At 42.7% G+C, this 17,866-nt stretch overlaps 1 protein-coding gene across 1 annotated transcript in view; it reads right to left on the bottom strand.

The window, feature by feature from the left end:
- The window catches only part of ELL (elongation factor for RNA polymerase II), a 321,380-nt gene that overhangs the window by 19,374 nt on the left and 284,140 nt on the right, over positions 1 to 17,866 (bottom strand). The window contains exon 9 of the mRNA XM_030217262.1: positions 5,749 to 5,815. Within this exon, the coding sequence (XP_030073122.1) occupies positions 5,749 to 5,815 (67 nt within the window). The remainder of the gene's footprint in view (positions 1 to 5,748; positions 5,816 to 17,866) is intronic.

The following is a 17,866-nucleotide window of genomic DNA, read 5'->3' as shown; positions in this document are numbered from 1 at the left end:
CTTAGCCGCAGCAGCACACTGAGCAGAAGGTTTCAGTGTGTTATCGACGACGACACCCAGATCCCTTTCTTGGTCCGTAACTCCTAACGTGGAACCTTGCATGACGTAGCTATAATTCGGGTTCTTTTTTCCCACATGCATCACCTTGCACTTGCTCACATTAAACATCAACTGCCATTTAGCCGCCCAGTCTCCCAGTCTCGTAAGGTCCTCTTGTAATTTTTCACAATCCTGTCGCGATTTAACGACTTTGAATAACTTTGTGTCATCAGCAAATTTAATTACCTTGCTAGTTACTCCCATCTCTAAATCATTTATAAATATATTAAAAAGCAGTGGTCCTAGCACGGACCCCTGAGGAACCCCACTAACTACCCTTCTCCATTGTGAATACTGCCCATTTAACCCCACTCTCTGTTTCCTATCCTTCAACCAGTTTTTAATCCACAATAGGACATTTCCTCCTATTCCCATGACCCTCCAATTTCCTCTGTAGCCTTTCATGAGGTACCTTGTCAAACGCCTTTTGAAAATCCAGATACACAATATCAACCGACTCCCCTTTGTCCACATGTTTGTTCACTCCTTCAAAGAATTGAAGTAAATTGGTCAGGCAAGATTTCCCCACACAAAAGCCATGCTGACTTGGTCTCAGTAATCCATGTCCTCGGATGTGCTCTGTAATTTTGTTTTTGATAATAGCCTCTACCATTTTCCCCGGCACCGACGTCAGACTCACCGGTCTATAATTTCACGGATCTCCCCTGGAGCCTTTTTAAAAAATGGGCGTTACATTGGCCACCCTCCAATCTTCCGGTACCACGCTCGATTTTAAGGATAAGTTGCATATCACTAGCAGTAGCTCTGCAAGCTCGTTTTTCAGTTCTATCAGTACTCTAGGATGAATACCATCCGGTCCAGGAGATTTGCTACTCTTCAGTTTGCCGAACTGCCCCATTACGTCCTCCAGGTTTACCGTGAAGTCAGTAAGTTTCTCCGACTCGTCCGCTTGAAATACCATTTCCGACACCGGTATCCCACCCAAATCTTCCTCGGTGAAGACCGAAGCAAAGACCGTAGAAATTTCTAACAGCATCCCATCACACGTGTTGGTGCCTTCCTGCCCAATGTGCGAGCGCAGATCCCTCAGTCATGTAAAATAAAGAATACAAATCCAAGGGGAGGTGGGAGGGTATATGAGAATACTTGGCCTGCTGCCCAGGTGAGTAACTTTGCTTTCTCCAAGGACAAGCAGGCCAGTTGTATTCTCACAGCTGGGAATCCCTAGCTACCAGGCTCACCAAAAACAATGGTAGGACAATAGGGACTCGAAACGTCGAGGACTCAGCCAATTAACCTGAAACTATTTATATACTGGTTAAGAAGATGCAGCCTGGAACTGAAAAGAAATGGGTCTAGGGGGGTGGAGTTGGATTCTAGATACCGAACAAATTCTTCAGGACTGCCTGACCAAACCAGCTGTCATGTTAGGTATCTTATTCAAGGCAGTAATGAGATGTGAATATGTGGACAGAAGACCACATTGCAGCTTTGCAAATCTCCTCTATTGAGGCTGACCTCAAGTGGGCTACTGACATCACCATGGCTCTGACATTATGAGCCTTGACATGACCCTCTAGAGCAGAGGTTTTTAACCCAGTCCTTGGTGTGCCTGGGTTGAAAACCACTAATCAAGAGCCAGCACAACCTGGGCACAAGTGAAGGAGATGCAATCTGCTAGCCAATTAGAAATTGTACGTTTGCCAATGGCTACCCCTTTCCGGTCTGGGTCAAAAGAAACAAAAAGCTGGGTGGACTACCTATGGTCTTTAGTCCACTCCAGATAGAAGACTAAGGCTTGCTTGCAGTCTAAGGTATGCAGTACACTTGCCAGGATGGTGGCCATGTGGTCTGGGGAAAAATGTTGGCAAAACAACTGACTGATTAAACATGGTCAGACAATACCTTAGGAAGGAACTTAGGTTGTGTGCGGAGAACTATTCTATTGTGGTGAAACCTAGTGTAAGGTGGATCAGCTACTAGGGCCTGAAGCTCAATCAACTCTGTAAGCTGAAGTGACCACAACCAAAAACACGACTTTCCAGTTCAAATACTTCTGATGACAGGAATCAAGTGACTCAAAAGGAACTTTCATCAGCTGGGTGAGGACAACATTGAGATCCCATGACACAGCTGGTGGTTTTACAGGAGGCTTTGTTAACATCAAACCTCTCATGAAGGGAACAACTAGAGGCTGTACAGAGATGGTTTTCAAACCAGATTCAGAGGTTGCGAGGTATTCAAACAGTTTTTGTGTACGACAAGACAGGAGGGATCTAAGGTCTTGCCCTCACACCAGACAGCAAACCTCTGCCACTTAAATGAATAACATCTCTTAATGGAATCTTTCCTGAAGCCAGCAAGGTGCAAGCCTGGGGAGGAGTCAAGATGGCAGCATGCTGGGTTTCTTGAATGCCAGTGTGGTTTGAGCTCCGTTTAAATAAAAAACAAAAACAAACTTTTTCCTTCTTCTTGATGATGCCACATAAATGGAAGGGAAAGGTAAGGATGCCATCTGCACTGGGCTCGTTGCCTCCCATGCCTTTGGTGTGTCAACCCCAGATTGAAGGATTTTTTGCCCAGCCAGTGTCCGGAATAAGAAGCAATGACCAAACCCCTGCTGCTGTCGCTGTTGGTGGAAACTCCAACCCGTCTGGGGGTGCGAGGACGCGACACCACCCCGATTGATAGTGCTTCCGGGTCTTGTTCGGGACAGCGCTGTTCAGGATGGAAGTGGTAAGTCCAGACTGGGTGTTTTCCGGAACCCTCCTCCTTCCGTCTCCCTAGCTGTTTAGAAGCACACCAAGTAACAGAGGGAACCATTCAGATTAATCAGTCAGAGGAGCCAGCTGGGCTATTAACCTCTGTGCCGGGAGTCTCCAATGATTCATTTTACATCTGGACGTGGAGCAGTAAGTGTTGCCATACTGGGACAGACTGAAGGTCCATCAAGCCTAGTATTCCGTTTCCAACAGTGACCAATCCAGGTCACAAGTATTGGCAAGATCCCAAAACACTACATTTTTGCTGCTTATCTTAGAAATAAGCAGTGGATTTTCCCTAGTCCATTTTAATAATGGCTTATGGACTTTTCTGTTAGAAAGATATCCAAACCTTTTTTAAACCCTGCTAACTGCTTTTACCACATTCTCTGGCAATGAATTCCAGAGCTTAATAACACTGAGTGAAGAAATATTTTCTAAAATTTGTTTTAAAATTTACTACTTTGTAGCTTCATTGCGTGCCCCCTAGTCCTAGTATTTTTAGAAAGAGTAAACAAGCGATTCATGTCTACCTGTTCCACTCATTATTTTATATACCTCTATCATACATCCCGTCAGCAGTCTCTCAGCCGTCTTTTCTCCAAGAAGAGCCCTAGCCGTTTCAGCCTTTCCTCATGGGGAAGTCGTCCCATACCCTTTATTATTTTGTCACCCTTCTCTGTACATTTTCTAATTCCACTATATCTTTGAGATGCGGTGACCAGAATTGCACGCAGTATTCAAGGTGTGGTCACACCACGGAGCAATACAAGGCATTATAATATCCTCGTTTTTATTTTTCATTCCTTTCCTAATACCACCAAACATTCTATTTGCTTTCTTTGCCGCCGCCGCACACCGAGCAGATGGTTTCAAAGTATCGTCAACGATGACTCCTAGATTCTTCTCCTGGTAGGTGACTCCTAACGTGGAACCTTGCATCATGTACGTTCGGGTTTCTCTTTCACAAATGCATCACTTTGCACTTGCTCACATTAAACGTCATCTGCCATTTGGATGCCCAGTCTCATAAGGTCCTCTTGCGATTTAACAAGTTTGAATAACTTTGTGTTGTCGGCAAATTTAATTCTCTCACTAGTTATTCTCATTTCTAGATCATTTATAAATATGCTAAAAAGCTGTGGTCCCCAGCGGAACCCAACTATCAACCCTTCTCCATTGAGAATACTGACCATTTAACCCTAATCTATTTTCTATCCTTTAACCAGTTTTTAATCCACAATAGAACACTACCACCTATCACATGACTTTCCAATTTCCTCTGGAGTTTTTCATGAGGTACTTTGTTAAATGCCTTTTGAAAATCAAGATACACAATAATCGATCGGTTCACCTTTATCCACATGTTTGTTCACCCCTTCAAAGAAATGTAGTAGATTGGTGAGGCAAGATTTCCCTTCACTAAATCCATGTTGGCTTTGTCTCATTAATCCATGCTTACGTATATGCTCTGTAATTTTGTTATAATAATCTCTACCATTTTGCCTGGCACCAACATCAGGCTCACCGGTCTGTAATTTCCCGGATCACCTCTGGAACCCTTTTTTAAAAAATCAGCGTTACATTGGCCAGCCTCAAATCTTCCGGTACCCGTGCTTGATTTCAAAACTGACATATTACTAAATAGTTCTGCAAGTTCATTTTTCAAGTCTATCAATACTCTTGGATGTATTGGTCCTGCTGACTTGCCACTCTTCAATTTGTCAAACTGCCCCATTACATCTTCCAGGTTTACAGAGATTTGATTCAGTTTCTCTGGACTCGTCAGCACTGAATACCATTTTCGGCACTGGTATCTCTCCCACATCTTCCTCGATGAAGACCGAAGCAAAGAATTAATTTAATCTCTCCGCTATGGCCTTGTCTACTCTGATTGCCGCTTTTACCCCTTGGTCATCTAGCGGTCCAACCAATTCTTTTGCCGGCTTCTTGCTTTTAATATACCTAAAAAAGTTTTTACTACGTGTTTTTAACCGCCAAAGCAATCTTCTTTTCAAAGTCTCGCTTTGACTTCCTTATCAGTGCTTTGCATTTTACTTGCCATTCTTTATGCAGTTTTCTATTATTTTCAGTCAGATCTTTCTTCCAAGTTCTGAAGGATTTTCTTTTAGCTCTAATAGCTTTCTTCACCTCACTCTTTAACCATGCCGGCTGTCATTTGGTCTACCTTCCTTTTTTAATACATGGAATATATTTGGCCTGGACTTTCAGGATGGTATTTTTAAACAGCATCCACGCCTGATGTAAATAGGGAGAGTGAAACAAGACAAGGAGATCAATTAAACAGTAGACAGAAAAAAAGTGGTATTAACCTGATTATCCCCAGATATTACTCGTCTAATTCATTATTCTACATTTAGTGGTCTAAGGAAGAGAATTACCTGACTGAAATAATTCCTATATATTACTTTCTCTGTTATTTCCAGTAAGTTGTTTTGTCGCTTGTAAAAAATTTAAATGGTTATAAAAACAAACAAAACTAAATCTGTAGCCCGGGAGGAAGGGAAGACTGAACTGTGCACTGGCCTAAATTGAGTTGTCTATGATTGTGTGGAAGAATGAATGCAATCTTGGTGAGTGTTGTATTAGGTCTGTCCTATCATTTTATGGAGTTCTTTTCCTTTGTGTGTGCATATTAGATCTATTTTGTAAACCACCTAGATCTGGTAAGGGTAGGCGATATAACAAGTGTTTAAATATACAAACATTAAAACACATGACCCACTCATACATAAACAAGGGTTGGCCATTTTACCAGCTCACAAAATTAAAAAAAAACAAAAAAAAAAAAAACTGAAATAAGGGGTTGACATTTCTCAGTCAACAAGACCTTTTTTACATCAAAATCTAGATTTTTTTTCATTATTTTCTCCTCTTGGCCTGTGAAACACAACAAGATACTTACAATAAATAATCTGGCGTTTCTGAAGTTGATGTTGGAACACTGGAATTATTGCACATTCCATTTAAACCTACAAAAGGAAACAGAATCATCTATTTTTACCCAGACTCCATTCTCTCACATGTTTAAGCAAAGCATTGAAGGGAAAAGGGACTGATTTTGTGGAGACAAAACTTGCTCCTTATGAAAGCCATACACTCTAATCTCATCAGGAAGGCAAAATGAACAGCTTTTGCCATTTCACTTTTTGTCACCAGTATCGTCCCCTCAGGGCCGGCCTTAACAATTGCAGGGCCTTCTGAGGACAACTTTGGTGGAGGCCCCTGGACTTAAGATTTCAAATTAACATGTGCCATCTATCTTGAAAATGGCTGCTGAGACTTCAAGCAAAAAGAACAGCACAAAGGGCCTTTAAAAACAAAAGGGACACAGTTCTTGTATTAAAAAAAATCCTTTTAGTAATGAATTTTGATTGAAGAAAGACCCGACACGGGCCGTGTTTCGGTGCTACCGCACCTGTGTCAGGGGTCACACCAATGACGAAGAGGCTCATACAGACAAATTCAGAACATTTGATGATTTTCAAGCTTGTCTATAATATATTCCTCCATATAACCTACAATATAGAGCTTACGCACACCTTCAGTGTCGGGTCTTTCTTCAATCAAAATTCATTATTAAAAGGATTTTTTTAAATACAAGAACTGTGTCCCTTTTGTTTTTAAAGGCCCCTTGTGCTGTTTTTTTTTGCTTGGACTTTGTACTTAGTTCCCTCTCTTTGTTACACTGCTGAGACTTCAAGCAATGGCCTCGTGAGACTTTGCAGAAGTCTTGCAAGGTCACTGCTTGAAGTTTTGGCAGCCATTTTCAAGTTGCTTGAAGTTTTGGCAGCCATTTTCAAGAAGTGGCGGCAGCAGGCAGGAAAGAGTGGGGTTCTTTCCTGTCCCAAAGAGGCCACTAGAACATCAGGTCTGCAAGGTAGGCCCGGGGACAAGCTGCTCATGGATGGGAGGAAGGGAGGGAGGAAGGGGGGCAAGCTACACTTGAATGGGAGGGAGAGAAGGGAGCAAGCTGAAAATGGAGGGGAAGGAAGGGAACGGACAAGGAGGAAATGAAACACATGGATAGGAGAGATGGGACATGCTGCTCATGGATGGGAGGGAAAGGCCAGGGCAACATACTGCTCATGGATGTTTGCTTTTTTGGAAATGTACACCTTTTCTAATTTTGTGTTTAGACTATGGAAGAAAATGCATTTGTTACTTTTACCAGTATTTTCACTGCTTATAGAACTGGCTTTCTTGGGGGTTTCAAGGTGACTGTGTGGCGGCATTTTATTTTGTCTCTCCTCTTTTTTTAAATCTCTGCAAATATGGTAACCTTACGCATGCAGCACTGATGAGGGAGGTGAGGAAGAAATGATTGCTATTTTCACCAAGTCCGTCAAGACCATGGGTTCCACGACTGGCAACCTCCAGCTGTTTCCACCGAAGGAAACGGCTCATTGCAAGCCAGGCAAAGGGAACCAGCAGCTGTGCCATGTGTTCCTGTCTGTAGCATAGCACTCCCTGGGCCCTTGTTTTTTCTCTTTCCCTCCCCACCCCACTGCCAAAGCCCTAAATCTGGCTTGATGTCCCTTAAACTATTTTCCTGAACAGCAGGAAAATAAAGTAAAGCTGGGATGCCCAGATCATCCAACTTTTTTTTTGAGGACCTAACTACCAACAGCCACAGCAAGATGTCCTTGGGGAGGAAAAGCAGTGAGGGGGAAGGGAAGGTGGAGGGGGATCCACAAGGGCCCCACAGAGACTGAGTCTGACTACCACCAAGCAGAAGCCCCCAAATACTAGCTGGGGGGGGGGGGGGGGGAGGGGGCTGTAGAACCAACTCTATGCTCGACTGGCTCCAGCTAGTGAACTGGGAGCAGGAGTGTGCCAATTGTGCTTGACTATAGAGCTAGGCCAAAAGGACCCCCTTTAACTCTGGAGCTAGAGAAATATTGGAAATTTCCCAGCAGAGCACCAGCCTATATCCCAGGGATGTCAAGACGTTTCAGCTCTCTACCTCCATCTGCTGGTAGGAAAGAGAACACAAGCCCACTTGTCCTGACTGGAATGCTAAAGAAATTTTCTTTGCTATTTCTATTGTGAAACTGATTGAATTGTACAGCAAACTAATATCAGATGTCACTGGCACGGTTAGTTCAGGCACTAGCAAACTAGGAACATACCTAGGTTCTAAAGTTTAGGGGAGCCCTGTCAGACATTCATGGGACTCAGTAAGTTGACAACTGTCAGGACCCTACTGATTTTTATCTACCATATTTTTCAGACTATAAGACGCACCTAGGTTTTAGAGGAGGGAAATAGGAAAATTTTTTTTCCTTTTTCCCTCCTCTAAAACCTAGGTGCTCCGGTGCGTCTTGTCCGAGTTCGGGATCGCCCTCCCCCCGGCCCTGTCACCATTTTTCCCTACTCACGTCACGCGATCTTCCCTGGTGGTCTAGTGATGTCGGGGCAGGAAAGAGCCCCCCCTTTCCTGCCCAGCGCGCTGCTCTCCGTCCTCCTGTATGCTGCCTGACGGTCTCGGCGAGATTCAAAATGGCCGCCAAGAATTGAGGTCTCGGCGGCCATTTTGAATCTCGCCGAGACCGTCAGGCTGCATACAGGAGGATGGAGAGCGCGCTGGGCAGGAAAGAGGGGGCTCTTTCCTGCCCTGACGTCACTAGACCACCAGGGAAGATCGCGTGACGTGAGTAGGGAGAAGTGGTGACAGGGCCGGGGGGAGGGCGATCCCGAACTCGGGGGGAGGGCAGGAGGGAGGGAAATCGCTACCTTCGGACTATAAGACGCACCCCCCATTTTCCTCCCAAATTTGGGGGGAAAAAAGTGCGTCTTATAGTCCGAAAAATACGGTATATATCTGGAAGCTATGATAATTAATATATTCAGACATTTTTCAGAGTTTAAAAACTATCCTCTGTCATATGAATGAGCCTGCCCTGCCTTTTTCCAGGGTTATCTGGTAGAAGAGACTGGGTAGGAACCAGCCAATATGAAGATCTGGGTTTTTTGGAGGTTTTTTTTTTTTGGTGGGGGGGTTGGGGGGGGGGGGGGATGGCAGAACCAAAAGACTGCTCTAGTCACAGAAAGGAAAGCGGTGAGCTAAGGCAAGTTCCTGTGCTATAGAAATTACGTTTCTGTGTGTGGTGGGAGATGGAAGAGACATGAAGCCACTCACTAAACAGGTTCTAGCAGTGTATATACCAATCCAGTTACATAGCAATTACAGAACTGCACCTTCCCTTGACATCTCCTCTTCCCATCACAGACACACAAGTTCATCTTTATTTTTGATATATCGCTATAGGGAGCGCACCGAGAATCAATACAGATATAAATATAGAACCCACATACATGCAAGCATGAACATAGAAACATGTTAATATGCACAGACAATATACACATGCACACACAGGGGTCAGAAACAATTGCATGTACAGTGTTCTGAATGCTCTCCCCTCTTTAATAACTTCCAGCTATAAACAGATAAATTTTGTCCATTCAAGTAGATAAATGGTCAGAAAGTATACTTTTAAATAAAAGAGGGCCTTGAACACTCTCAGAATGGGGCTAAAAGTTATGCAGATGGAGTGCATACACAGCATTCCTTTTTAAAATATGTAATGCATTCAAAAGTTTGGCAAAGGAATATGACATCCAGATAACTTATTTGGATATCTTGAAGTGGAGGTTTGACCCACCTAAGTGGTAGGCCACACCACTGAATACAAACTTCCAATCTACCTCCCCCCTCCCCACCATAAAGACATACTGAAATGCACATTATCAAGATGCTTGGTTAGAAACAAAGTGGCTAGACATTGCACCTCTTCCGCTCTATCAAACTACTGCATTTGTACAAGACCTAATTAATGGCAAACAAAGAATCTAACACAGTAATATAGTTTAAAGGAAAAGCTGACTCTGCAGGGTGCTGGTAAGGAATGGAGGCCTCTCTAGATCACATTCATTTGTTAGCAGTTGGGGTGCATATGAAGACATGTCCTTTCAGTGAATGTGGTTTGTGCCTCACAGTATTGTAATAGTAGCTTATGTTTGCTATTGGGTATCATCCACAATGAATATGCATATGATGTATTTGCATACAACAGAAACAGTGCACACATAAGCAGCTCATGCATTTTTAGTGCAAGTAACTTGAAAACCCTACCAGCTTGTGGCACTAACTCTTCAGAACTGCTTACGCCAATACAGGGAGTCAGAATACTATTCTAAGAACATAAGAATAGCCATACTGGGTCAGACCAATGGTCCATCTAGCCCAGTATCCTGCTTCCAACAGTGGCCAATCCAGGTCACAAATACCTGACAGAAACCCAATTAGTAGCAACATTCAATGCTACCAATCCCAGGGCAAGCTGTGGCTCCTCCCATGTCCATCTCAGTAACAGACTATGGACTTTTCCTCCAGGAACATGTCCAAACCGTTTTAAAACCCAGATACGCTAAATGCTGTTACCACAAGCTCCAGCAAAGAGTTCCAGGGCTTAAGTAATCTTTGAGTGAAAAAAAAAAGTCCTCCTGTTTTAAAAATATTTCCATGTAATTTCATTGAACGTCCCCTGGTCTTTGTACTTTTTGAAAGAGTGAAAAATCAATTCACTTCTTACCATTCTACACCACTCAGAATTTCATAGACCTCAATCATAACCCCCCAAACCATCTCTTTCCCAAGCTGAAGAACCCTAACCTCTTTAGCCTTTCCTCATATGAGAGGAGTTCCATCCCCTTTATCATTTTGGTCTTATATATCAGATATAAAACTTAAGCAAAAGTCTATCAGAGAGTGTCATTTATTAACTGAAAAAGCAACAACTGTGCACAGCAAAAAGGCTACTTAACTTATCAGGACTTAACAAAATGGATTTCCAAAACTTTCAGCGACACCACTTATCCATTCAGTTAAGCTGGAAAAACATTCCACCCATACTGTAGCATAGATCAATCCTTGACAAGGAGCCCCCTTGTTCCGTTCCACCAAGCACATTTTAAGCTTTATAGCTGATATATAACATTGCTCTGTTTTTTTTTTTTTTTGCTACAATAGTTTTTCTTCCTATTAGGGAATTGTTTTCTATTGTGGCTTTTTTCAGAGCATCTTATGAAATCTGTGATAGAAGCCTGTATGGTAATGCCATCTTTGTAGGCTTCCTAGGCAGTTGAGGTTTCTTTTGTTAATTTATTCTAAGGATAGCTTGCAATTCTCTCTCATTACTGTCTTGAGCAAAAAATACATTTTGTTATGTTTAAACAACGTCCATGCCATGATTCAACATGTTCCTCTGCTTTTTTTCTTTGTGGTCCAAAGATCTTGAAATGACTTACCAGACTTAATTAGAGCTGAACCTTCCTTTTCAAAATTTAAACAACTTTTAAAGACTTATTTTTTCCAACTAGCTTTCAGACACACTGTCTCTAGTACTTGAGGAAAGTGTTTCCCTGGAATAGAGTCATGTCCTGACCTCGCAGAAGCTGACACCACTTATTCCTACCCCATTTCTTACCCATTGAATGTATGTTAATTTCCTGTTTATAATGGAGTTCCTTTTCTTTCTTTTATTATTGTTATTTTGTTTTGTAAACCACTTTGGCCAACTTGTATAAGCGGTATATCAACCTTTTAATAAACAAACTACAAACTGATTTAAAGGTCCTAACCTCTGCAGCTGAACCTTTCAACTTTTTAACCATTTTCCTCATTTTATCGTTACCCTTCTGAAAATTAAACGTTGCTACTGTAGATTTCCTCAGTGACTGTACTCCAGTAATTAAGTCAAATTTGATCATGCTATTACTTTTTCCCAGCAGACACAACACTGTTACCCTCTTGTATTAAGTCCTGCATTCCACCAAGGACTAGATCTAAAATAACTCCACCTCTTATTGGTTTCTGGACCAGTTGTTCCAAGAAGCAGTCATTTATTGTGTCTAGGAATTTTACTTCCCTAGCATTCTTTGATGTGGCATTTAAGCAGTCAATATTGGGATAACTGAAGTAACCATTATACTGTAGCCAATTTTTTCTAATTTCTCTTAACGTATCTCCATCTGTCTGATCATTCTGGCTTGGCAGACGGTAGTATAGCCTTGCATGTATATTCTTTCCCTTCAAGCAGTGCATCAAGAGTATTGAGGAAGCTACAGTGTTTATACCCAAGGAAGTTAAAAAGAGACAAGAAGAAAGTAGACATAGCTCTATCCCAGAAACTCTGATACACAGAAAGTCATCCTCCCTCTCAAGACTTTTAGAAACCCTTGAATGAATGCCCTACAGCTTTAGAACAGAATGAAAGGAAGGTGAATATATTTAGTATTAGATCTATTTAAAGAAGAGAACCACTTTAGGCACGAGAAGCTTGCTCCAAATTTTGCTAAGGGTCAGATTACCTTTGGCACAGGTCACAAATGACTTCACATTAAGTAGATCAGCAAACAAGGAAAAACAAGTGTGACTGTGGGCAAGCCACCCAACCCTCCGTTGCCCCAGGTATACTTAGATTGTGAGCCCACTAGGGACAGAAAAAAGTACCTGTATATAATGTAAACCACTTTCATATAAGTGTTAAAGAAACGTACATGATCAAGCCCGGATACATGAACGGTTAAGGAGAGGACAAATGAAATCTAAGAATGAGACAGGTTAATAGTTGCAGCCTGGGACAGTGGATTATGGACGAGATGGTTCACAGCGAGTATAGAAAAAAAACAACCCCTGGAATAACAGACTCTCATAGGTTCTGTAAGAAAGAGCTGGAAATGGTTACTCATCTTATATAGCTGGCTACTAAGTGCTGATGGCAGAACATTTTTATACAGAAAGGCACAATGAAGTGGCACGATTTGCTCACTGGAAACCCTGGAAACTTCAAAATATCACTATATTCAAAAAGCATTTGGATCATGGTCTTAAGAACACTGTGGAGAATGAAGAGGTTATGGTAACAGGAAAATGCCCACCCTGACCAATAAAATGCTGGAAGCAAGAAAACCAGACAATGATAAAAGAGAAAAACACCAGATGGCATTAATCAGTTGTCAGTCCCAAGCAATTACTCTGTAATTCATGTGGAGTGAGAGAAGCTACTCAAGTATCAAGAAATGTGGCAGAAAGATACATACATTCTCCATTATTTTGGGTTCTATACATGCTATATCTTACGAACTCCAGAGGCTCTCTTTGGTACAATAAAAGTTCTATGGCAAGTATTAGCACTAAATTTGAGACAGACAGACGACCGTAACTCCAAATACTCTGGATTATGATTGAGGTTGATTCCTGTCATGGTATGTGCAAAACTAATCTATTTGGAGAAATTGTCCCTGTAGAGAAAAATATTTTCCATCTTTTTGGGTGCCAAAGGCCTGATCGAAAAGAATTTCTAAGTACATCTGGATAGGCTGCCTATACATGAAACATCTAACAAACTCCAGAAGAAAGCTCTTTGGCACAATGCAAGTATACATATCCCAAGCCACTCCAATTATTAAACACCACTGGAGTGTAATTAAAATGCATTCAGCATTTCAAGATCACCATCAAAGGATAGCATGCACTCGAGGTAAAAACTTCAGAGAAATTCTTCAAGGTCAACCCTCCTTCCTAAAACAGCAAGACAATGGAGGTCACAAAAATCTGCGGAGCGTGCAAGTATTGCTCTCAAATGTTAATCATTAACACATTTACTAACCCTATAGACAACAAACGATACTCACTCAAATACGTTACTGACTGTAACCGCACTCACGTGGTGTATGTTTTGATATGCAAATGCAAGAAGTTCTATGTAGGTAAAACCATCAGGGCACTAAAACAATGCCTTAGCGAGCACAAACACAACATCACGCATAAGAAATTACAGGCTCCATTAGTAGCACATAGCATAGCAGTCCATCATGAATTCAGTGATTATCAATGTTTTGCCACAGATCAAGTTCAGCAGTCCCGACGTGGAGGAGACCGAGACCGCAAGCTAATCCAAACTGAACGATGATGGATATACAAATTACAGTCTACTATCCCAAGAGGTTTAAATAATAAAATCGAATGAAAAATGTTTCTGTAAACATAAACACACCATTTCCTGATTCCCATTAAGTATGATAATCACCAATTATCTGATTCTCAGCCCCGATTGGGAGAACGTAGAGGCGTTCTTTTAAAAGCCAGCTGCCATTTTAGATTCTTTCCTTGTCACAAACGAACTTTGGACAAAACTGGGAGGCTGTGAGCTCCTATACGCTGTTAAAAAATATGCTGTTTAGAACCATGAAGCACTGACGAGTCCTCTTATAACTAATTTTTCCCTGTCTCTTAAGACTACTCACAATTGGCTAGCGGTTCATCTCCTGACGAAGCTATCGAGAAACAGAGGCTCTCTGTAGAACGAACCACAGAGTGAAAGCCATGTTACAGGTGTCTGTTTTTAATAGATTTCTTAGATATAATCACAAAAAGTAGCAGTGCGGAATAGCAGAGATAAAATGAATAGCTATTGGTAATTAATGCACTATCACAGGGATAACGTCATTGGAGGTTTTTCTGACTAATGAGGAAGCTCGCCCGGCTGATAAGTATAAAAACCAGTGCTTTTTTTTGTGCCGGTACGCAACGGTACGGCGTATCGGCACCTTTTTCTCCTCCTCCCCTCCCATTATTTCCAGCGATTCTCCGCCTCTCTCCTGCTCTCCCATCGACGTGCAGCGATTTTTTTCCATCCCTCCCCTGCCCTCACCTCTCCCATATCCAGCGATTCTTCGTCCCCCAGCGTCCTCCTCCACTGCCTGCCAAGCCAGTCGGACTCAGAAGCGAACGATGCAGGCAGCGATTGGCTGGCAGCGTCGCAGCTTCCCTCTGCAAGTCCTGCCTATGCGTAAACAGGAAGTTGTAGGCGGGACTTGCAGAGGGAAGCTACGATGCTGCCAGCCAATCGCTGCCTGCACCGTTCGCTTCTGAGTCTGACGCTGGCTGGCAGGCAGTGAAGGAGGACGCTGGGGGACGAAGAATCACTGGATATGGGAGAGGTGAGGGCAGGGGAGGGACGGAGAATCGCTGCACGTCGATGGGAGGGCAGGGGAGAGGCGGAGAATCGCTGGAAATAATGGGAGGGAAGGGCAGGGGAGAGAGAATTGCTGGACATGGGAAGGGCAGGGGAGAGAGAATTGCTGGACATGGGAAGAGCAGGGGAGACACAGAATTGCTGGACATGGGAAGAGCAGGGGAGACACAGAATTGCTGGACATGGGAAGGGCAAGGGAGACAGAATTGCTGGACATGGGATGGGAGGGAAGAGCAGGGGAGAGAGAATTGCTGGACATTGATGGGAGGGCAGGGATGAGATAATTGATGGACATGGAGGGGAGGGCAGGGAAGAGAGAATTGCTGGACATGGAGGGGAGAGAGGAGAATCGCTGGACGGGGAGGGGAGGACAGGGAAGAGAGAATTGCTGGACATAGAGGGGAGGGCAGGGAAGAGAGAATTGCTGGACATGGAGGGGAGAGAGGAGAATCGCTGGACGGGGAGGGGAGGACAGGGAAGAGAGAATTGCTGGACATGGAGGGGAGGGCAGGGAAGAGAGAATTGCTGGACATGGAGAGAGGAGAATCGCTGGATGGGGAGGGGAGGACAGGGAAGAGAGAATTGCTGGACATGGAGGGGAGAGAGCTGCTGGACATGGATGAGAGGGGAGAGAGGAGAAATGCTAGAAATGGATGGAGAGGAGAGCAGGAGATAGAGGAGAATTGCTGGACATGGATGGATGGAGGAGTTGGCTAGGAGAGAGGAGAAATGCTGACTTGGATGGAGGAGAGGGGAGAGAAAATTATTGCTTTATATGGATACAGAGGAGGGAAGAGAGATGAGAAATGCTGGACATGGATGGAGGGAAGGAGAGAGGAGAAATGCTGGACATGAATGGAGGGGAGGAAAGAAAAAAGAAGATGCACATGGATGGAGATGAGGGAAAGGGAAGAGGAGAAAAACTGCACATGGATGGAGAAAATAGGCAAAAGCTGGATCCATGTTATACCTCCTCCAGTCAATTCCATGGAGGAGGACCCAGCTTTTACTTATGGATGCAGGGCAACAAAAGAAGAAGAAAGGAGGAAAGTAAAGAAATAAATGGAAAGGAAGCCCTGGAAATGGAGTTAAGAGAACAGATAGAGAGCAGCAGAATCAGAGACTGGGACCAATATGGATAGAAAAACAAAGTCACCAGACAACAAAGGTAGAAAAAAAAATCATTTTATTTTCATTTTAGTGTTTGGAATTTGTCTTATTTTGCACTGGGTATACTGGAGCTGTAACAGCTTACAGAAATTATTTATAATGAAAAAAAAATCACATTATTTTTTCTCCTATACTAGTATAATATTTTCAATGATGTCTGTTTATATGCGCCATGGCTGGTACAAGGGGTGTGGCTATAATGGGGGCGGTGCCATGTGTGGTGACCCTGCCCATAATGAGTACCGGCACCTTTTTTTCTACAAAAAAAGCACTGATAAAAACACACAAAAAAGCTGAGCAACTGAAGTCTTTTCCTCTGATACTACACAGTAACATAGGAGACTCCATACTGGTTATCATTAATACTGGAAGAGCATTCTTCAACAAGTACCATTGTTCTTTAGAAGTAATATTAAAATTTCAACCAAAAATAAAAAAGTGAAAAAGACACCACATTCTGAGGAATACATAAAATACTTAGAATTCTAACAAAAAGAATATCACATTCTCATGTGCTGGTCGCTGATCCTCTATATTATAAATTGTTCTGTAGAGAGGTCTTCAATTCTGGTCAAAACCTTAAATATGAAAGCTCAGAACAAATTCTTTGGAAGGGAATGCCAAAGGGTCAGGACTACAAAGAAAAATGATGAAGCATAGGCAGACTCCAACTGGGCAATCTGCACCGAGAGAATAGCAAGGTATGATTCATAAGCAGACCGGAGTGCACATGTTGGAGTGTATAGGGTGTTCAAAGAAATGAAATAAGCGTTACCATGACCTGGTGACTGAGATCTGTTGAACCATGACCACTCGCAGGACTCCTAAGGTACATGTATGAGAAGAGTTTAGTGAAACTATGTTTATTGAGCAAAGAAAAGCATTTAAAGTAAAGAGAGTCTGGTGCATATTTTGATAAAATTAACTCCCCAACCTCTCTTCCCCTTCTCCCTGAACTTCTAACAGAAGGGAATTCTTGCCTCATCAATCTACTACATTTCTTTGAAGGAGTAAACAAACATGTGGACAAAGGTGAGCCGGTTGATATTGTGTGTCTTGATTTTCAGAAGGCATTAGATAAAGTCCCTCATGCAAGACTACAGAGGAAATTAGAGGGACATGAGATCGGAGGTAGTGTCTTACTGTGGATTAAAAACTGGTTGAAAGATAGGAAACAGAGAGTAGGATTAAAAGGTCAATATTCACAATGGAGAAGGGTAGTTAGTGGGGTCCCTCAGGCATCTGTGCTGGGACCTCTGCTTTTTAACATATTCATAAATGACCTAGAGATGGGAGTAACTAGTGAGGCAATCAAATTTGCCAATGACACAAAGTTATGCAAAGTCGTCAAATCGCAGGAAGATTGTGAAAAACTACAAGAGGACCTTAAGAAACTGGGCGACTGGGCGTCTAAATGGCAGATGACGTTTAATGTGAACAAGTGCAAAGTGATGCATGTGGGAAAGAGGAACCCAAACTATAACTTTACCATGCAAGGTTCAGCGTTGGGAGTCACGGACCAAGAAAGGGATCTAGGTGTCATCATTGATGATACATTGAAAACTTCTGCTCAATGTGCTGCTGCGGCTAGGAAAGCAAATAGAATGTTGGGTATCATTAGGAAAGGGATTGAAAACAAAAATAAGGAAATTATTCTGCCACTGTATCGCTCCATGGTGCGACCGCACCTTGAGTAGTGTGTTCAATTCTGGTCGCTGCACCTCAAAAAAGATATAGTGGAATTGGAAAAGATGCAGAGAAGGGCGACAAAGATGATACAGGGGATGGGACGACTTCCCTATGAGAAAAGGC

This window comes from Microcaecilia unicolor, chromosome 11 (assembly GCF_901765095.1).
Source record: "Microcaecilia unicolor chromosome 11, aMicUni1.1, whole genome shotgun sequence".
Taxonomy (NCBI): domain Eukaryota; kingdom Metazoa; phylum Chordata; class Amphibia; order Gymnophiona; family Siphonopidae; genus Microcaecilia; species Microcaecilia unicolor.
The sequence above is the reverse complement of the archived record's forward strand: the minus strand, read 5'-3'. Positions and strand labels throughout refer to the sequence as shown.